The sequence below is a fragment of the Suillus clintonianus genome, assembly GCF_016758775.1.
Source record: "Suillus clintonianus strain FC179 chromosome Unknown DEU56scaffold_35, whole genome shotgun sequence".
Lineage (NCBI taxonomy): Eukaryota > Fungi > Basidiomycota > Agaricomycetes > Boletales > Suillaceae > Suillus > Suillus clintonianus.
The window spans coordinates 126044-147534 of NW_024539259.1; the positions used below are offsets into that span (position 1 = coordinate 126044).

General features: G+C 49.7%; 3 protein-coding genes across 3 annotated transcripts; 2 read left to right on the forward strand and 1 right to left on the reverse strand.

Moving 5' to 3' along the window:
• Positions 1-3: 3 nt before the first annotated feature.
• DEU56DRAFT_946063 (uncharacterized protein) lies at positions 4-9516 on the forward strand (the record flags this gene model as incomplete). The annotated part of the gene is made up of 6 exons (XM_041359031.1): positions 4-3402; positions 3457-3531; positions 3594-6199; positions 6240-6246; positions 6292-8200; positions 8255-9516. 6 exons carry the CDS (start codon positions 4-6, stop codon positions 9514-9516), a joined length of 9258 nt encoding a protein of 3085 aa, XP_041208472.1.
• Positions 9517-10671: 1155 nt separating this feature from the next.
• On the forward strand, positions 10672-12039 carry DEU56DRAFT_912699 (uncharacterized protein; the record flags this gene model as incomplete). Its single annotated transcript, XM_041357436.1, has 3 exons — positions 10672-10969; positions 11025-11927; positions 11993-12039. The coding sequence occupies 3 exons, from the start codon at positions 10672-10674 to the stop codon at positions 12037-12039; spliced, it is 1248 nt and encodes a 415-aa protein (XP_041208473.1).
• Positions 12040-15737: 3698 nt separating this feature from the next.
• Positions 15738-16499, reverse strand: DEU56DRAFT_756071 (uncharacterized protein; the record flags this gene model as incomplete). The annotated part of the gene is made up of 3 exons (XM_041349976.1): positions 15738-15793; positions 15848-15919; positions 16031-16499. 3 exons carry the CDS (start codon positions 16497-16499, stop codon positions 15738-15740), a joined length of 597 nt encoding a protein of 198 aa, XP_041208474.1.
• Positions 16500-21491: the final 4992 nt, after the last annotated feature.

A 21491-nucleotide genomic window follows, 5' to 3' on the forward strand; every position in this document is an offset into this window, starting at 1 on the left:
AACATGCCCCAACACTCGAAACGTCAACCAACAGACCAGTCCGATCTAAAATATATCATCAACCATGTGTTCTGCCCCCTCAAGTTGCCGCAAGGCAGTGATCATTCCCTCAAGAACGACCTAGCCTTAGCTCAGGACGTTGTGGAAGCTGCTCTCGCCTTCAGCAAGCAGCTGCCATCCGATAAGCAGCTCCTTTGGATGAGGAGCTTGAAAATGCTTCAGAACCTTAGAGATTCAATTCGGTTTGGTGCGATGTCTGCAGAGGAAGTCGGATCTCAAATACGCACTATGGATAATCAAGGTTTGTTATTGTCGTTCCGTTTGTATCTCTTCCATGCTGAGTATCAAGTTGCAGATGTCCTTGTATATATGATTCGCGCACAAAACGCTGCGGTGGTCATGAGGAAACTCAAATCCGAGACCATATTTGAATCATTTGAGGTCTCTCCTGACCCCACCGCAGTGATGGGCGCAACGGGAAAGCTAATCTGTTCATATCCTGGACCTGCTATTACAGTCCCAGATGTGAACATCGATAAATCTACCTTTTCTGCCGAGCTGGCAAATTTTCTCGTTTGCATGGACCAAGATGTCCTTGATGCGGCACCGACCACGAAAAAGGCCAAATCCATTGTTTTCGAAGAGAGGGACACAACACATCCTCGTTACATCACGGAACTCCTGACCGGTATACTACGTGGCCTCGGGAGCATCGCGGATGTTCCTCGCATCCGCAAGCGTATCGGAGATGATGTACTGTGGGACAGCGCGGAATTGCCGTGGAGGCGGTCTCCACTTTGGCTTGTTATTCGCGTTGCCTTACAGACAACTCTGGAGCGCAGTGCTCTCGGACGAACGACGTATAAATCGTTCATGTTGTTCTTCATGACGGAGCTGACAACCCTCGCCCTCAACTATGACTTGTCGAACGACATATTACACTTCATGTCGGCAAAGATTGCACGCCGCCTTTTCAAGCTTGGATCATATGCTTCTCCGGAGTTATCGCGGGTGGTTAGTGTGGTCACCAGCGACGTAAGGAGTATCCTTGAGAAAAGATGGGAATTTGTTCAAGATTCGCAACGCGTCTCTCCTCGTTGGGCTCCTGAAACCCTCCAAGTCTTGCAAGATACACATCTTTCTTTGAACTCAAGCCGAGCATACCTGTGTCATGCTTTACAGAATCAGCATTCATCCCCCCAAACAGCCTCATTCAACCCCAGCCACCACATACGCGGGACAATCGAACATTTTCTTGACGCTGAAGCTAGCTTCCTGGTAGCCGCCCATGCTGCGGAACCATCTCTTGCCCTTACAGACTTCGAGGATGCCGTTAGATCAGGAATTGACGAATGGGTGGCGCATGTTTCTCCTGAGAGTGTCGATTCTGCATGCGTCTCAATCGAGGCGTGCGCTTCTGCATACTCCTCGAGGGCGCTGAAAGCTTACCGTGGAAACCCGGAGAATTTGTCGATCATGCTTCTCACACTTTTCGAGCTCTGGGTGGCCATCGATAAGATCGCCGTTAGACAAATCCCAATGCTGGCAGAATATTCCCCCGAAATCCCATTGATCCTTTGGGAGTGTCTGTTAATTCGCAAATCTTCAGGCCTTAACCGTCTAAAGGAGTTACGTGCTTACCTTCAAGGTCGTCATCGCCGGGTTTCAAGCTGTCCGCCTACCAACAGTACCAAGTCGCTCGCAGCGCGGTATTTTGAGCAGTCATCCGAGCTGCAGAGTTTGAAGTTGGCCATCGAGGCGGATGCTCAGAACGAGCGGGAGAAGAAGTTGATTGAGCTTCGGACCCTCAACGAGAGGCACAATGACAAAGCGAAGCTCGCAGAAAGTTTATCGCACACTTACAATATCTCCTCACGCGGCAATCGAAATCATAGCAAGCTGAAGCACTGTCACAAGTGTCGTCTGGAAAAGGAGGTGCGGTCGATGAATATCACGGTTCACGAGTGGCCACTACCAGCCTGTGAAAAGGATGCGATCGTGGTGGTGTTTGAGCTAGGATGCCCCGTTGCGTTGGCCATGTGGAGATCTACGACATTCCATATCCTCGTTGATGTATGTACTCCACAAGAAGAAATTCCAAACACACGCGCCTTCATAACACTGCCGGACTATCGTCCATTACAGCGTTATCACCAGCGCCATCCAAGGCAGAGGTTGACTTTGGCGTCGGACGCCAAACCTTTCGCACAATGCCATTACAAAAACACTCGCATTCCCACGGAGAATGTTGACAGCGTCTGCGTGAATAACGGGCTTGTATTTCAGCCTTTCGATACAATCACAGATACATGGGCCGCCAATGTACTTCAGCGCGGCGATTCTAGCAAGTCGTGCACTTTCCTCCTTCCCAAAGGACCATATCATGGTCTGCAGCATTACCTCGCGGGAACATCCCATACATCAAACGAGGTCATAGCCAATCAGGCAGATTGTCACAAGGATATGACTATACACGAATTCATCGCGTTCGGAGCCTTACGGAGTGGACCCCGTCTACAGTGGATGAATGTGCTACGAGAGCTCCGCGCGAGGACGCTCAATTTTAGATGTGAGGAAGTCCATTTACTATTAGCGCAAACTGTTTCACAGGTCGGCCCATTTTCGTCCGACGACGGCCTCATTTGGCACGAGGAGCTGAGTAGAGTGCCATTCCTGAGTGCACTACTTGGAGAGTTGGAGGATTTGGTGGCGAGCGTCGAAGGAAATTGGTTGGAAGGTGTCACGATCAGCACTATCATCATGCTCGTGTGCCGTGTCTTGTCCTCGACTCAGGAAGAAATCATCAAAAGTCGTGGATATTCGCTCCTTCGAAGGATACGAACTGCGACCTTTACGTTGTTGACACAGCTATCTGGAAAATTGCAAGCCAGCAGTGACGAGACAGCCAGTCGGGATTTACAAGGACGTGTTCGTGATATGGCAGTTACCTGTCGTAGCACGTTCGATGTCGACGCTTCGCTGCTTCTGATGTCGCATGATGACATCAAAGTATTTGTATATTGTGCGGTCATGATTCATGACAACTTTCCAAGCCAACTGGACAATCTTTCACAACATTCCAAGCTACTGCTCGAGCGAGACAAGAGATGCTGTCATGCATTAGAACCTGTTATTCGTCAATATGCAGAGCTCCACGGCGAGGGTTTTGATTGCGTGATGGCAGAGATTTGGGGCAGCTATAGACAAGGAACTCCTTGGAGAGCATTGGCGGCTCCGAATTCTCGTTGGCTTGCATCGCAGACTGCGCCTTCGGGTTCTCAATTACCGCAAGCTGTGCACTTCAATCTGGTTAGTGGGTGCTTGCTTATTGACGGGAAGCAGCTGGGTAGGCTCCCGTCAATGATAGTGCAACATCCTACCTACCAATCGATGTTCGGTGATGTCAGCCTTTAAAACTTGTAATTTTGTTGGCATATGCTGACTTATCAATTACAGCAAGTTCTGGACATTGTTCCAGCTGATATTCCTGGAATGGAGTATGCGACGCGCGGGAACCTCTGTGACCATCAGGTTGGTAGTCATCCTCGTTGCCATCCTTCAGTAACTAATGATGTACTCGCTTATTACCGAAGGTGTCTTTTGCTCTCTGCGACTCGAATGATCTTGTCATCCGCGCAAAGCATATCGAACAAGGCTCACCTACCCTCCAGCTTATTCCAAGCCAAAAATTTGTGGACGACCTACCGTCTACCTTGGTGCTGGGCCATATTCATTGGCTCAACCTGAGCACGAGCGAAATAGAGATTCGGCCAGCAGAAAACGCGTGGAAGTCTTCACCTGAAAATTGGGTCCTGCGATTTACTGTTTCGGGCTCCTCGACGCTGCAGAATGCCAGCGGTGCCACTCTTGTCGACATACACAGTCAAACGTGGGACATGATCTCCAAGAGATTGCGTCCCCTGGAGGACACCTGCTATATCATGGTCATGTATAACGATGCATCCAGCCCTCCCTCGTTGAAGGCTGATTTGCCTCGATATGGTCTCGAGTTCTTCATCGACGAGGCAGGAGAACTGCAGTCCCGTAACCTGCGCAACATGGTTGTTGATGTTATTCAGTCCACTGGCACGATGTTGGGACTGGTCAATCAACTTATCTTGCGTCCTAAGTTACAAATTGCAGATGAACATTCACGTATTGTCATCATCCCCGACGGTCGTATTTCATATTCTGCTCACGGTGATCACGTTCGCGTTACCATCACCCCTGAAGGCACCCGAGTGATGTACAACCTGTACAGAGTTGACACAGACCTACGCTGTCTCACTGGGACCGTAGGTCTTACGAGTAAGCTCTATCAGGCGCTCCTCCACGCTGTGACCAGCGGATGTCTCCCTGATCCCCTGATGGGTCGAACTGGGACAGAGGAGGCGTTGCATCTCTTGCATTCTGCAGCTTGTCGGTCTTTCATGAAGCTCCGCCCTCGCGACACAGATATCCTGCGCGAGATCAGTTCACTGTCAACTAGGCGCGTCTGGTATCCCGCTCATCTTCAGAAGATGCAGACAGTTTCGTGGTCGTGCCTTTCGCCCCTCACACAGCACCATGGGTTTCATCCAGCTGCGAAATCTATCATGGACTATGGCATGCAACTTTCCACTTTCGCAGAAGGGTCTTCAAATCTCCAACTTACCTTTGATCTTCCGCCATTCACCAAACACCTTCTCGAGCGTGCGTCCATTCGTGCCTCGGCTGTCTATCCCGACCAGTTCTCTCTCCCGCTTCCGGTCGGTGACACAGATGTCATCTACGCTTCGCGCGATGTTCCCGACAAACTTGCGGAAGAGAGGGCATGCCAAACCGCCTTCATGGTGCACCAATGGCCAAGCAAACTTCCAGTACAACGGAATCTCCTTAGTTTGCTGACGCAGTGGGCGGATATCCAGGGTATAGACGAGTCGCTCAGCTTGCGATACTCCAAAGACTGGCTTCAGCCGACATTTTCCGACGTCTTCCTTTCTGCGTACGACCGCTGTCGCAGGGCTACAAAGAAAGACATGTCTCAGCTGGTGTTCACTCTGGCTTCGGTATCATATGGCTCCTCCTCAGACAAGCACGCGCTCGTCCCAACACTTCTGGCCTTCGCCACAGTTCCCGAAATTCGCAATCTAAATCACCCTCCGAAGTTCACCTCCTACGATCTCACAGATGGTTTCATGCCGTCCGATAAGATATTGAATAATATCATCCGTTCATGTACCAGAGATTATGAGACCAGCGAGGAGAGAAACCTAGATCCAATGCCCGAGGAAGATGAAAAGGCTCTGGGAATACGTCGTTATTCGGCTTTCGAAGACAAGTGTCACTCTGAAAAACAAGTCATTCTCAGCAAAGTTCGGGATGCTTGGCCGTGCGAAGATCCTCCTGCACTTGATACACTCCAAGCGAACTGCTACGATCTCGATAAACTGTCGGGGAAACTTTCCCCAGTATTTTGTAGCTGTTGGCGAAACCATTGTTTAGAGCAACACCTGGTTGACCTTCAAGGGACCCTCAAACGGTTCTACGATGTCAATCCTCCGTTAAAATCGCCCTCACAATATGATCTCGATTCCTGTCTTGAAGTATCGGTTTCACCATCCTCATTCGTTGATGCCCGGTACCTTTTCGGTAGAGATGCGCCTGTTCTATACACGCTTGGGTCTTCTCAAATCCTGCACAATTCCAGTCGTCGGAGAGATTTTATATCTCCAGACTCCGGAGTCACAGCGAGGTTGCAGCAGCTGATCGATGGCTTTCGCGACCGAGGAAGGAACAATTTCTTCCGTAAATACGCTGATGATCTGGATCAGAGCAGGTCGATGTTCTGCGAAGAAAAGCTCGTTGTTTTACCAGATGCTACAGCGTACACGGTGGAACTACTGCTTGAGTACCATTCCCTCCGTACCCGGCAATTCCAAGATTCACTCGCAACCATCATGCATACCCTCTCCCCTGCTTCAGCTGCTGAGAACGCATTGTTCAGTGCTGGGTTGTGGCCTCGAGTTACACCAAGCTTTCTCTTCGCTCGGATGGCATCTGTATCCGGGAATTGTTTGGGAAAGGCATGGCATACAGCTCTCGTGCGCCTGTCCAAGATACTTCTCCAATTGCAGCGCTCGCGAAGGCTGTTAGTCCTTGCAGCTGATAAAAACTGGGTCGAGTTCTTCAAGGAATTGGAGAGCGAAGAATGCGAGGGGTTTGATCCAGAGCTGTATCCTGACTGGCTGCTAATACAGGCACGTTGTAAATACATATATCACTAATGGTTACTGATAATGGCGTCTACAGATTGAGAGTCAGTTCTTGGCACGGCCTGTCCAGGTCAGGGTTGCGCGGGAAATGATGTCGCCATCCACAGGACGAAATACTTCTCTCCAGCTGAACATGGGCGAGGGGAAATCCTACGTCATTGTTCCCCTCGCAGCAGCCGCACTTTCTGATGGTCACAAACTGGTTCGAGTAATTGTTCTGAAGTCGTTGTCAGCTCAGATGTTCCAGCTTCTGGTTGAACGACTAAGCGGCCTTGCGCAGAGGCGCATTTTCTACATCCCATTCTCCCGCACGTCATCTATCAACTCATCGCAGGTGAAAATGTATCGTGACTTGATGCAAGAATGCATGGACACGAAGGGCATTTTGGTCGTGCAACCAGACCATATTCTGTCGTTTCAGTTGATGGCTGTCGACCGTCAGCTGTCCCTTCAGACTGAAGTCGCTGAAGATGTGTTGCGGACTCAGCTGTGGCTTGACAATAACACGCGCGACATCCTGGACGAAAGCGATGAAATCCTGCACGTCCGCTTTCAGCTGGTGTACACTGTCGGTCTCCAAAGGTCGCTTCAAGGTCATCCCGAAAGGTGGACGACTACGCAACAGGTGTTCAATCTCGTCGCAAAGCACGCCGCTCGGCTCGAGAAAGAATTTCCCTCTCATTCAGACGTTTGCACTCGGGAGCACGGAGGGGTCCCCTTCGTTCGAGTTCTCCATCCAACAGCAGGCGAAGAATTGGTGCGATGGATCGCACAAGATATCACCAGTGGTGGACTCGAAAACCTAAGCTTCGACCAAGCATCTCCACCAGTGAAGCAAGCTGTCCGTCAGTTCATCACAACTGAGAAGATTTCCAACGACATTATCAATTTAGTGGAGGGTCGCTATAGAGATACTATCGTCTGGCCCGGCCTTCTAGTCTTGCGAGGATTGCTGGCATATGGTATTTTGGTGTACGCCCTCAAAGAACGTCGCTGGCGCGTGGACTATGGCCTCGACCCAAAGCGAACGATGTTAGCCGTTCCATTCCGCGCCAAAGATATGCCCTCACTGCGGGCAGAGTTTGGCCATCCGGACGTTGCTGTCACTCTCACATGCCTGTCATACTACTATGCAGGTCTCACGCTCCAGCAGCTCATGTTGTGCTTCGAGCTCCTGTTGAAGCAGGATAATCCCACCCTCGAGTATGAATCTTGGGTGCTTGGACTTCAGTCCGTCCCAGAAAGCCTCCGGCGCCTTAGCGGAATCAACACAAAATCACCAGAGCAGCTTCGCGACCTTCAGCAACTCTTCGGATTCAATAAGGCAGTCATAGATTTCTATTTGTCTCGAGTAGTTTTCCCCAAGGAAGCGAAGGCATTCCCGAATAAACTCACCTGCTCCGGGTGGGATCTCGCTCAAGAGAAGAGACATTTCACAACTGGCTTTTCCGGCACCAACGACAATCGTTATCTACTGCCAAGCTCGATCGTACAGCATGACCTTGATTACCAGCGCAGCACAAATGCCCGAGTCCTAGCATTTCTTTTGCGCCCAGAGAACAATTGCTACACTTGCATACCACCCGGCCAAAATGTGAAACATTTCATCGATGCCCTTATCGCACAATCCCCCGAGGTCCGCGTGCTCTTGGACGTGGGAGCGCAGATGCTGGAATTGAGGAATCATGAATTGGCTGAAGCATGGCTTCGAGCGAAGCGTGACGTCCAGGCTGCAGTGTTCGTGAACGACGATGATGAACTTGTTGTTCTCAGTCGGGATGGGACAGTAGAGCTTCTTGTGTCATCCCCCTTTGCCCAGCAGCTTGATCAATGCGTGATATATCTGGATGACGCGCACACTAGAGGAACGGATGTCAAACTGCCTTCCAGTTTCCGAGCTGCTGTCACGCTTGGCCCCAAAGTCACGAAAGACCGCCTGACGCAAGGTTCGTGATCGCAAAGTTCATATGCATTAGTTCTGATAATGATCAATGACACAGGATGCATGCGAATGCGGAAGCTGGGCAATGGGCAATCAGTAATGTTCTTCGCTCCGGCGGAAGTTGACCGGAGCATTCGTTCGGCGACTCAGAAAGTTGATACCGATGGTGTCGATGTGGCAGACATCCTGCACTGGACGATGCTCGAAACCTGTATTGATATCCAGATGCGTGCAGTCCACTGGGTTCAACAAGGATCAGATTTCAATACAAGACACTCCGCATGGACTCAATTTTCGCGCGCGCCCACTACTTTGGTTCCCACTCTGAAGACAGCCTGGTTGCAGCCAGAGGAGCGTTCATTAGAGGATATGTACGCGCCATGCAGTTCCTCACCGGTATCCCAGATTTGCGACCCAGACATTCAACGGAAGTACGAGGAGCTCGGAGTTGTAGCGGGACACGCAAGGAGCGTGGATGAGGAACAAGAAAGGGAGGTAGTCCACGAGGCAGAGAAAGAACGCCAAGTTCAAAGACCCCCCAAAGTAAAACCGGCAGCTCAAGACCTGCATGTGCACGTTCGTCGATTCATCGAGACGGGCCGAATTCCCAAAAAGTCCCGCGCGTTCATTCCAGTGTTGTCCAGCCTTGGCAACACCACTGCTGTGTTTCATGAGTGCAATCAGTGGGCACGAAATGTGTCAGTCACCTGTGACTTCGCTCGTACGGTGGAGACACTCTCTGCTCAAAAAATGGATGACTATTTGCGGCCCGTCAATTGGGTTATATCCAGTGACGTCGGACCCTCCCCAGTACTGGTAGTCTTGAGCCCGAACGAAGTGAACACATTGTTACCTGTCATCCGCAGAAACAATGTAGTTCGCCTATGCATCTATACTCCTCGCACCACACACACGATGCAAGCGTGCGATAACCTTCGCCTCTACTGTGTTCCTTCGACACCACAGCGGACATCATCGGAATCGCTGATTTGCCAGCTCAACCTTTTTGCCGGCCAACTCTATTTCTCCAGCTATGACATGTATCTCCGCACATGCAGCTTCTTAGGTCTCAACGCACCGGATTTGGGGGACGAGGACTTGATAGTCAACGGCGATGGGTTCATCAGCAAGGAAAATCGCCCTTCTGCGAGAGCATCGTGCTCGTTCCTGCAATCCCAGCTTCCTCCGCTGAGGGAGTTATTCGGAATGAGGAGGAAAGGCATGGGGTATTCGCCAACTCATCTCGGAAAGATGCTCAATGGCCGCATTCTGATTGAGGACGATTTTCTCGACTTTACTAGTAGCGCCGGGTCTGTGTAGCGTAAGTTTTAGCGCCTGAAGTTCTGCCAGCCCGACTGACTGCAGTTCTGGTCAACAGCGATTGTATCAACACTAACCTTGATCGATTGATCATTGTTATATCAACTTGAATATGCGCATTCTCTGTAAATGTATCTGTATTCGATTCTGAAATGCTATAGCGTGTTGCTTGAGTAGACGTCGATTAATTCCATGTCAATCCAAGTTCAATCTGTTGGAAATCAGCCGGGCCCGTCAACATATAGATCGTTTGTTTTAAATTTTGGACTCGCGACTTGAAACTTACAGTAGTACTAGTACCTTCGACGTACCTACCATATCTAGTAACTCCGCCTGATAGTACTTGGCAACACATTCGCTACCGTCGTCCTCTATATTACCCTTTTCCCCAGTCTCTTATACCCGACCGAGGAACTCAACTCTTTCTTTAGACGTATACCGTCTTTTACATCTACCGAGTGTTCAATCTGCCGCGCAGTTGAAAAATTTAGATATATTTCGCATATGCATTATGGGATACAGTGACAACAATTTCCGTTAGCTGCAGATTTCACTGCAGCTACACAAGGATCAGCACTATCGGAAGGGGAATCTCACGCGGAAGAACAGAAACTCCGCTACCGTATTGCATGTTCTCGTGATGGACCAGTTGGTGTCAAATGAACATACTAATGTGCAAGATTTGATGCAAAAGAACGCGCACAGGATATTTGGACCATATTGGGGCAGCAACGAGGCATCCTTATCATCTCAGGGTGGGTCTAGATCATACATGTTGCATGCTGAATTCTAAATTCCGATGACAGGTAGTTCTTCAAAAAAAATGAGGCCCTACTGCCGTACGTCGGTGAAGCTGTGGAGGTGCAGCGGAGAGATTCGGGGGAAGGTCGAATATCAAAGGACTATGTTGCTGCAATGGAGAGAGTGGGAAGGTTGATTGAGGAGAGGAGCTGAGAATACTCGAAACTAGTGAGCTCCAAATCGTAAAGAAGTTGATGCACTTTGATAAGCAGATTTTGCAATTAGCATGCTTGGCGTTGGTTGGCTCAAATTTTCAGGCTATAGGCTATCATGGCGAGCGCTTAGGGGTTCCTTATTACAGTCGCCACTTGGCAGTGGCCGTTGCATTCTTCTTTAACATCTCAATACTGTAACATGCCTCAACATCCAAACCGTCACCTAACAGACCAGGCTGATCTGTTATATACCATCAATCACGTATTTCTGCCCCTCAAGTTGCCGCAAGGGAGCGACCATTCCCTTGAGAATGACCTGGCCTTATCTCAGGCAATATTTGATGCTGCTCTCGCCTTCAGTGACCAACTGCCGTCCGATAAGTTGGTGCTTTGGTCGAGCAGCTTGAAAATGCTTCGCAATTTCAAAGATTCAATCAGATTTAGCGTGATGTCTGCAAAGGAAGTCGAATCTCAAGTCAATAGTATGGACAACAACGGTCTGCTACCTTCATCTCATTTGCAAAAATTTCCGCGCTGATTACCAATTTTCAGATGTCCTTGTATATATGATTCGCGCACAAAACGCTGCGGTGGTCATGAGGAAACTCGAATCTGAGACCATATTCGAATCCTTCGAGATGTCTCCTGACCCCACCGCAGTGATGGGCGCGAAGGGGAGGCTGATTTGCTCATATCCCGGACCTGCCATCACAGTTCCGGACACCATTGCTAACGATGCCACTTTCCATGCTGAGTTGGCAAATTTTCTCGCTTGCATGGATAAAGATGTCCTTGATGCAGCACCAACGAGGAAAAAAGCCAAATCCACTGTTCTAGAAGAGAGGGATACAACTCATCCTCGACATATTACAAAACTCCTGACCAGTATACTACGTGGCCTTGGGAGCATCGCGGATGTTCCTCGCATCCGCAAGCGCATCGGAGATGATGTGCTGTGGGACAGCGCGAAATTGCCGTGGAGGCGGTCTCCACTTTGGCTTGTTATTCGCGTTGCCTTACAGACGACTCTGGAGCGCGGTGCTCTTGGACGAATGACGTATAAATCGTTCATGCTGTTTTTCATGGCGAGGCTCACGACCCTTGCCCTCGACCATGACTTGTCGAACAACATCCTACACTTCATGTCGGCGAAGATCGCACGCCGCCTTTTCAAACTCGGATCCTCTGCATCTCCGCAGTTGTCGCAGATGATCAGTATGGTCACCGGTGACGTAAGGAGCATCCTAGAAGAGAGATGGGGATCTGTTCAAGACGCGCAACAGGTCTCGCCTCCTTGGGCTCCCGAGAACCTCCAGGTCTTGCGAGATGCCCATCTTTCTTTAAACACAAGCCGAAAGTACATACACCAAGTCTTGTACAACCAGCATTCATCCCCTCAACGATCCCCATTCGATCCCAGCCATCACGTTGGAGTGGTGCCGTCGTCTCGTGGTTGTCTGTGCTCGAATGATGATGCTACTGACATGCTGTGCTGCTCTATCCTAACCTGGCTGACTAAGCTCTCGGAATCGTCCGTATGGGGTCTTCTGCTCTACCCCTGCCCTAGGACCCCCTACTCCATGCACCCCCCTAAAAACAACCGGCGCCGCCCTCGACGCCGTCTACTGCTCTATCTCTTCTCCTGGATCCTCTATGTCCTCGTCGTCTGTATCCTCCATGTCTTCTTCTGCCGCTGCATCCTCCTCGACTAATTGCTCTGCTTTCTCATTTTCTCTTTCAAGTTCTGTCTTTTTCATCGTCAATTTTTCATCGTACGCCTCCTGGTCTCTTGCGAGCTTTGTTCCTGTTCTGGGAGTGAACGCTCGTAGGCGTCTAGCGCTAAAGTTCCCTTGTAGCGTTTCTCCTTCGAGAGTTTCGAGCTTGTACGAGTTTAACTCCTTCGATTGTACACGACGTGGTACGGACCACTTCGGTATTAGTTTCCGTTCGGTCTTGAATGTATAATCTAGGTCACTGCGGTAAACTTGAACTAATTGACCAATTTTAAAAATAACTTCCCCGGGTCCTCGTTGTAAGAGTTTTTTATCAAAGGCTGCTTTCCTTTTGATTGCGTGTCTGATCACTTCCTCGTAACCGTCCAGACGTTGTTGCTCAACGTATGCAATCTGTGTCGATGCGTCTACGTTTCTGAGTATCGACGTGCTTTCTTCTAGCGGTGTCGGGGGTGTGTTGACGATTAAGCCCAATAATAGTTCTTTCGGTGAGAACTTGAGAGCTGGGAGGAGACGATGGTTGAGTGCGTGAACCGCGTCATCGAGGTGGTCTGGCCAGGACTTAGGGAGCTTGTCCCACGATGTTTCTTGCGCGTCGTCTTCTCCTAGCGCTGGTGCGCATAAGCGTTTTAGAACGTGAAGCAGTAGCTTATTCGTTCCTTCGACTAACCCATTTACCCAGGGCGAATATGCTGCAACGGTGTGTAGTTTACTTGTTCTCGAAGTGCAAAATTCTCTCACCGCATCATTATTAAAATGTTTTCCGCCGTCGGCCATAAACGTTTCGGGTGCTATGAATGCGTTGGATATTCGCGTTAGACTATCGATCGTAGTGGTTGCGCTCCCTGCCGTTTTGTATTTGTATACCCAAACGTGCTGGGAAAACGTGTCTAGATAGACTCCTAATGTACTGTACCCTCCTTTCCCTTTGGGAAGCGATAAATAATCTCCTACTAGGAGTTCAAATGGATGGCGTCTGGTAATCGGTTCTAGCAGTGAGTGTATGTGAGTAGTAGTGCTGCCGTGGTCCGGTTCGGTCAGGTTCACAGAGGGATGAGCGAAAACCAAGAACCGGACCTAGGTCCGGTTCTACCAGACTCGACGAACCCCGAACTGGACCTCTACGAACGGTTCAGAATGGTCAGGTCCGGTTATTTTCACGTTCGAACGTGAACTTCCCGAACCCAAATTTTTTTACAGTGAGCAAAAAAAAACGTAGATATTGTACAGTGCGCAAAAAAACGTAGATAGAACTTGTACTCGTAGCTACACATCCAACACAGCTGCTTCTGCCTCAACCTTTGCGGAAACATGGCCATTCTTGTATGCTGCCTTCAATAGCTGCAGCGAGCTGAATGTGGATGCTGCGAGTCCATTGCGTCGCACAGTAGAAGTGATCCCTCCGCTCGAAAAAGCCTGTTCGGAGGGGACGGAGCTGCCTTGAATGGGCAAGTAGTCTCGTGCAATGCGTGCTAGAGTAGGATACTGCAACGAGTGAAGCTAAGGAACAATTTAAGTAGCAAATAAACAGGTCATGATGAGAATACTTACTCCCCACCAGGCAACAATGTTGTCAGCTTCCTCTAGCGGCGAAGACAGATACATCGTGAGTTCTTGACGAGGATTATGAGCACGTTGGTCTGCAGCTTGACGGGTTTTGATGGCCTCGCGCATCCACGCATCACCGTACCGATTTTCATGCAAGGGTCTTGTTGGCGGAGCGGGTTCTTTGGCAGGTGCCCGAGTTGGCGGTTTATAATACTTGTCAAACTATAAACATAAGTTCAGGAAGGATGATGAGCAGTCAGAACTAATACTACTTACCACGGCCTTGAGGTGAGCCCTCCCGTTCGCAACGTCTCGAGTGTCCCATCGATCTTCGACATAGGCAAGTTTGTAGTTGGGGTCAAGGACTGTGAATATAATTAGACGTGCACGCAACATAGAAAAGAATATTAACGCTTACCGAGACAAATGAAATATACATCGGAGTCACTCGTTTTCTTGTAGTACTTGTCGACGTTCTTGAGTCCTTGCTTGATTGCATCTGCGATCGGCGCGTACTGGTCATCGTTTGCCATCTCTTGCCACCGGTCCGCAAGGCATTCCAATGTTGGGATCGTTTGCGACGCAGTTGGGTGTTTCGCAGACGAGAATGACTGCTGGGCAGTAGCTGGTTCCTTCAGGACTTGATGAACGAGCGTGAGGTGTTTCCAATCGTTCCGATCGAGCTTGAAATCATCGTAAGACTTGTTGCGAAGATTCGGCACTTCTTTACTTTCGTCGGCGAGGTTTGTGAAGCGGTTCACAGCCTGTTCAATCATAAATATCAAACTGATGAACACTGATTAAAAAAAAGACTTACCCGACGTAAGAGTAGCATGCGATCAAGACACTTGTATAGAGAAGCCCAACGAGTCCTAATCCACTGCAATAACTCGAGCGCGGGGACGTTCTCTTCTTTGCAGGCCTTCTTGAAGAAGGCACGAGCTTGAGGCGATTTTCGAATCTAACAATACCAGTCAGCAAGAGTATAGAATAGTAATGTAGTACTTACCTGCTCAATGAGCGCAAGGGCTTTACCAAGCGAATCACCAGTGTCGAACACATCATCTTTCTCGCAATCACCATTTACTTCCATGGCTGCAAGCTCCTTATTCAAAATGTCGAGCTCATTGTCGTTCCCCGTATCGAGCGCCTGACGGATCTTCTTCATAAGCGCAGCTTGAGGAGTAGGTGCAACGGCATCTACAAAGTGTCGTGCGGCAAGGTTCAGTATGTGCTCCTGGCATCTGATGCGGTGCGTGGCAGGTATCCACTGGACACCCTCTGGATCAATTTCATGAGCGACTTCCTTCATTGCAGTATCGTTGTTGCTCGCGTTGTCCGAGGTCATCCACCCAAGCTATATGAATCATTAGCCTTGCTGCAGGATAGTAGGCCAGACCTTACCTTTTCTCGGAGGTTGTATGTGTCAATCGAGTCGATAAGCATACGAGCGATGTTTTGCCCGCTGTGATTGCCCTCGATATGTGTGAAACTAAGCTGCTCGCGACGTAACTCCCATTGCTGGGGTTTATCATCTGGATTCCAAATATAGTGACCGGTGATGGAGAAAAACGGGTCGCCGATGATCGAAGTCCAGGAGTCGAATGTCATAGAGACTTTGCTATCAACTTTAGCAAGACGCTCACGTATGACATTGACTATGGCTTCTGCGCGTGCCTTGATGGTCTCAGTGAGCTTCGTGCGGTGAGGGATGTCACGTTCAGTAAGGCCAGAGCGAACATAGCGAAGTAGGTTTCGGAATGCTGGTTTGTCGACCAGCTGTAGCGCCTCGTCTTCGGTCACAATGAACTCCATTATGTACTCTAGGAGACCGGCCTTGGTGAATGTAGGCGCTTTGGTGACGAGTATACTATCAAGGGTAGATTGCCTCGAACTGTCAATTATTTAGCTGCCATGTTATACAAAAGGTTAATTAAAACTCACAGCGCCTGATCCTCGTCAGCTGGAATAGCGCGAGGGTGCATTACAATTCCTGCAGCTTGACAACGAGCCTTGTAGAGTTGAAAGTGGTTTTTTTTGCTGATAGATATGTGTTAGTGTGAAACGTCAAGAGATGAAAGGACGTGAACGTACCGACTAACATGAGTGCGGAGTGTAGAAATTCCTCCTCGAAATATGTGCCTGCTCTCAGGTTCACCAGCGTCCCTACCAAATATCAGTAGGAAACAATGCACGCAGCACTAACTACGTACTTGCAAGGGTTGCATACCCAGTGCGTTTCATGGCGAGTGAAGGTGGTGCGAATGTCAGCAGTACGTTCGCTCTTTGCCAAAGTGGCTTGCGCGACCTTGGGTTCAGCGCCGTCCTCAGTTTCAGCATCGTCCTCCGGTTCGGATTCATCTTCAGCTTCGGGCTGGTCAGCGCCAGGCTCCAAAGGATCAGTATCGTTGCCAGTGTCGTTATCGTCAAGGCTATCATCATCAAATAAAGATGGTATGACTTTCTTGCGGGCCGGTTGAATTTCGTTAGCGCTGGATAAAGCACGTTTTCGGCTCGTCGAGGAATAAATGTTCTCGGTATCCCGCAGGCGAGCAGATGGCTTGGACGTGCGAACGGATCGTCGAGAACCAGCTATAACTGGCACTGGTTTGCAACCTGTGAGAGTAGGTGCAGAGGAAGGAGTAGATAGTGGGACGGTATCATCAGGATCATGATAAAAGACGATGTCCTTAGCATCCTTAAGAGATCCATCAGTATTGAGGGCGCATGCGTCAATTTCAGACATGATGATGAGTGAACTTACCTGGTGCTTGCTCCTTTTAACCGCTAACAAAGTAAACAAGGAGGATCGTGAAAATAACTTATTTGAGAGCCGGGGGTGCGGGATGCGAGCCTCCGGAAAGAATTCAAAGTCGCCGCAAATCTTGAGGATCCCAATGACCATGGGGCAGAAGCTGAAGCTGAGTCGAAGTCGAAGTGACCATTACTAGTAGTGTGTGCCTCGCTGATAACATGAGGACGCTGCGGTTCGGGGTTCGGAACGGTTCGGGAAGGTCCGAACCTATGTCCGAACCGTTCAGGTGATGGTGGACCGCGGACCTCTTTCAGGTCCGGTCCGTCCAAAACTTGGAACCATGGACCGAACCAAGGACGAACCTGACCATTGGTCAGGTTCGAACCATGGTTCGGGACCGGACCACGGCAGCACTAGTGAGTAGGACCAAAATTCTTGCACTTAGCGCAGTGTTTGATTGCTTCCAGAATTGATGCGTCTAGCTTCGGGCTACAGATGCGATCTAAAAGTGTTAGTTTGATCGCGTCTCGACCCCAGTCCCCTCCTTCCGAGTGGGCTTGCTTAGCTAGTTCCTTGGCTTCTTCTTTGGTAACACATTCTACCCTCGATCTTGCCCTTGTCGTGTTACTCCCCTTTAACCGCCAAAGCTTACCTTCGTTGATTAGATATTCTGAAGCTCGATGCTTCGCGCGTCGTCGTTTGCCGAGGTCCTCGTGATGATCTAGACCGTGAATGGCTTCTATCACCTCCTGGAAAATTGGTTCGTTGGCGAAGCGGACTCGTAGTGCGTCTATCGTGGAGTCGACTTCTGATATGTGCATGACGTCGTTGATGAGCCCGGTGCGTGCTTCCCAATCTTCGTTTACGGTCCATTCACTGCCGTCTCCCGGTGTACGTGGTTGGCCTTCCCACTTGCGGCTTAGCCCGTCTGCGACAACGTTAAGTCGACCTGGAACGTGTCTGACGTCTGAGATGGTATATGATAGGATGCCTTCCCTCCATCTTGCGTGTGCTGCTGTGAGGTTAGAGTTGAGTAGAGTATCTTTTAGCGCGTTACAATCAGTTTCTATTTCGACTGGAAAACCCCAAATAATATTTGAGAATTTATCTAGCGCGAATTTCAATGCAGCGAATTCAAGGAGATAAGACTTATACCGTTGTTCTGCTAACGAGGTTCGCTTCGAAGCGAATCCGATGGGGTGTAGCTTCTCTACCCATCGTCCATCTGGAGTCTGTGTTCGGATTTTCTGCGACAACACTGCCGCAAAGCCCTCTGCGCATCCGTCTGTCGTTAAGACAAATGGCGACCCATCGTATCGCGGTCCTTGTACTACGGGTCTTGATGTGACTGCTGCTTTGAGGTGTAGGAACGCCTGGGTGTGTTCGGCTTTCCAGTGTGGTGCGAGTTTGTAGGCATTCATGATTCTCTTGTAGGTAGTCTTGTTGTACTGCGCTGGAAGGGGTACGTTCTTGAGGAGATCTCGAAGCGGCGCTTCGCGCTTGGCGTATGCTTTAATTAGTGAGCGATAGTGTCCTGTAAGTCCAAGGAACGATACTAAGTTTAACGCATCTTCTGGCTGCGCCCAATCAACGATTGCTGTGAGTTTCGATAAGTCGGGTTTGACTCCTGTGGGTCCTACTGTAGCGCCTGCGAATTCCGTTTCGGTGACCATGAGACGTGTTTTCGATGGCGCTATTGAGAAGTTACACTCTTTGAACCGTTTGAAGATAGCCTCGAGTTTCTCCATCATTTCGTTGAACGTATCTGCCGAGCAACCTCCGTCATCCATGAATATTTCCATAGTGTAGCTCACCAAGAATTCTTGAAGTCTTATTGCGACCGCTTCGCAGAACATTGTTGGAGCTCCTGTTATCCCCATTGGCATTCTCTTGTACCAGAAATAACCCCTGCCCTCTACGTAGAAAGCAAGGTATGGACGCCATTGTTCTGGGACCTGAAGAGCGTAGAATCCTGATGCGAAGTCGAAAACTGATACGTACCTATGTCCGCTAAGTCGTTGTTGTTTCGCTAAGAGGTCCCCTTGAGGCATAGGCGCTATTTCGGTGAACTTGTTGAGTTGCCCGAAATTTTGACATATGCGCCATTTTCTTGATGTTTCTTTTCGTTGTGCCGGTGGTGGTGCGTCTACTTCTCGTTCTGGGAGGTCGAACACTGGTGGTTCCCCTGCTGTTCTGCACTGGTCATTGATGCGCTGTCTGAGTTCTTCCCATGGTAGTCCTGTAGCCTCGTGAGCTTTCTGTGCGATTACGGTGGTTGCTGCACATTTGACATGTTCTGCTGGCGCGTGTTCGATAATGCCGGCGTCTAGCATATCGTCGATGCGAGCGCTGAAGAACCGGGATTGATCTGGGGTTAGTGGTCTTTGATGGGTGCGTAGATTGAACGTTGCTGCTTCTGGGACGTTGAGGTTAACAAATGCGTTAGGGATGGGTTTGACTTCTTTGAGAGAAAGCGCAAAGACGTCTGCGTTCCGTCGAACGAAGTCTTCTAGTTGTGTTTTCTCTTCTGCTGTGATGTCGTCTCCAAACCGTCTCCAAACGTGATCTCTGATATAATTTTCGCTATCCTTGCTGGGTTGTCAGGCCATGTGTGCCTTGTGAATATGTTGGGTTCTTGCGGCTGTGGTTCTGGGAGTTCGCCTATAAGTTCTCCTTCATATTCTGCTTGGCTTTGATCGGTGATGAGAACTTGGATCGGTGCTGCATGATTGGGATTGTCAACTTCATGCTGCTCGCGGTGTGAGATATCGTGCTCGACTTCCCTTGAGGGGAGCCTTTCGCTCCCCTGCGTTTGACTATGTGTTGTATCCTTCTCCTTCCTTTTCGGCTCTACCTCTTGGTCGTCCTCTGCTTTCTGGACTCGTCTCCACATTTGGCGTGATCTCCGTTGTTCTCGTTGTCTCGAGTTTACGGTAGTTGGCTTCCACTGTCCCATAGGTATGTGTTCTGGACGTTCGACTGGTTCTTTTACGCTGCTGGGGGTTTTTTGTTGCTTGACGTCTAGGGCGAGACTTGTGCCATGTTCTTCACGTTGTAATGCCTGTGGGTTCGCTATCTGATTGTAGATGGTTGTTGTCTTAGCGTTGTCCGCGATTTTGATTGAGTCCGCCTTGTAGTCGTGTTCGGCTTTGAATGATTGTAACAAAGGCTTCCCAAACAAGAACGCCCATCCACCTGCGCTATCAAACACTTCGAAATCCCCTTTTGCTTTGATGCCGTTGATCTCTATTGTTCCGGACCATTTGGCCTCTGAATTGACAATGCTTCCGTTTGCCATTCTTAGCTTCCTTTCTGATGGGCCCCAATTGTGTAGGCGGTGTTTGACTTTTTTGAATATTGACGTACACATGGCTGCTACCATGGCCCCGTCATCAAAGAGAGCCCGTACTCTAACCGCTTCTCCTTTCGGTCCGTTGAGTGTGATTTGATGGATGAATGGTACCGCTTCCTTTGCTTCTAAGTGCTCCTTAGTTATTGTGACGTGTTCCACTGAATACAGGTTAACAGTGTTGATTGCGTCAAGTGGTGCTGATACATGAGTAACTATGGATGTAGGTTGAAGCTTGGGAAGTGCGGATGAGTCCATGTCCTCGCGTGATGCCTCCGTACACGCGAGGACACTACTTCTGGCGTGAAGGTCCGTTTTTCTCTGGGTCAGCGTAGTATGGTTCTTTACGCTGACCCATCCGCTTTTCCCTCGTCTTGTTCAGCGAGTTCTTCAATCCATGCTGTGTTGTATTGCGGGATATGGTTGGTTACTAATGAGATTGGTACCGCCGAAGTGCGATTGAATGCTCCTAGGACTTTGCTCGTAATGGCACGCCACGCTGCTTCCTTGCGTGTTAGTCGTTCTGCGTGGTTTGTTGGTAATGGGCAGTTGCGTCCGTTGTGTCCGTGGGTTCCACAGCCAAAACATTCACTCGAACCTATAGCTGCTGTGCCTGGCTTGAGAGGATATCCTGTCTCGTGTGTAACGCGTGCGTTCTCGCCCCATTTCGCATTCCACTGCGCGAGCTGATTTGCGTATACTGCTTGGCCATTTGGGTTATCTGGTTGTTGGGGTATGGCTGCGACGAGCTGTCTGACTGTTGTTCTCATGTCGTCTGTAATGATGGTTTGCTGTTGGGATGGGGTTGTCTGACGGATGTATGGAGACTGCGCGTTTCGCTGGTTCTCTGCGGTTGGTACTCGAGTATACGTGTTGTTAGCTGACGACGTTAGCGATGGGGTTGGTGGATTGATCGCCATTTTGCTGAATTGGCTTTGAAGAGCTATGACTGGGTTCTGCGGTGGTGCACGTAGCTGAATACGAGCTAGGTCTGCGCGCAGTGCCTTGAGTTCCTGTGATTGCTTGATGCTCTGTTCTTGCTTTTCTGCTAGTCTGCTTCCCTTCAACTCCGTCACCGCTTTCGTGAACTCTGACCAATTCTTGTATTCTTCATCCTTGAGCAAATCTTTCACGATGTCTGGTAACTTGCTGCGGACTTGCCAGATCATTGATGTACCTTGCTCGATGCCTGCGTTGGTGGCGAATTGGAGTGTGTTCGCTGCCCAAGCGACGTGTGTCCAGCACTCTCTGTCATAGAGCGTGGTCTTCTTTCCTACGTCTGCGCTTTGCAGCACGTGGTCTAATAAGTCCCTCTCGTACTCTGCCTTCGTCTTTTCCGCAATGACGATTGGTGGCCAGCGTTTCTCGAATGCTGCTGCAAACGCAGTCCACGTAGCCTTATCTGTGGAGCTGAGAGCTTTAAACCATATTTCCGCTTGTGAACTAGTTCTCAAATAGTCGCCGAAGGCGTCTAATTTGTCGCTGCTTGTTGCTACTGCTTGTTGCCTCATTGCGCGGTTGAAGGATTTTACGAAGTCGGCTGGGTTCTCGGATGCGCGCCCGTCTCCATGAAAGATTTGCGGGGTTTCCGTAGGCATTATGAGTTTGGGCTGTGATAGTGCGAAGAATTTGGC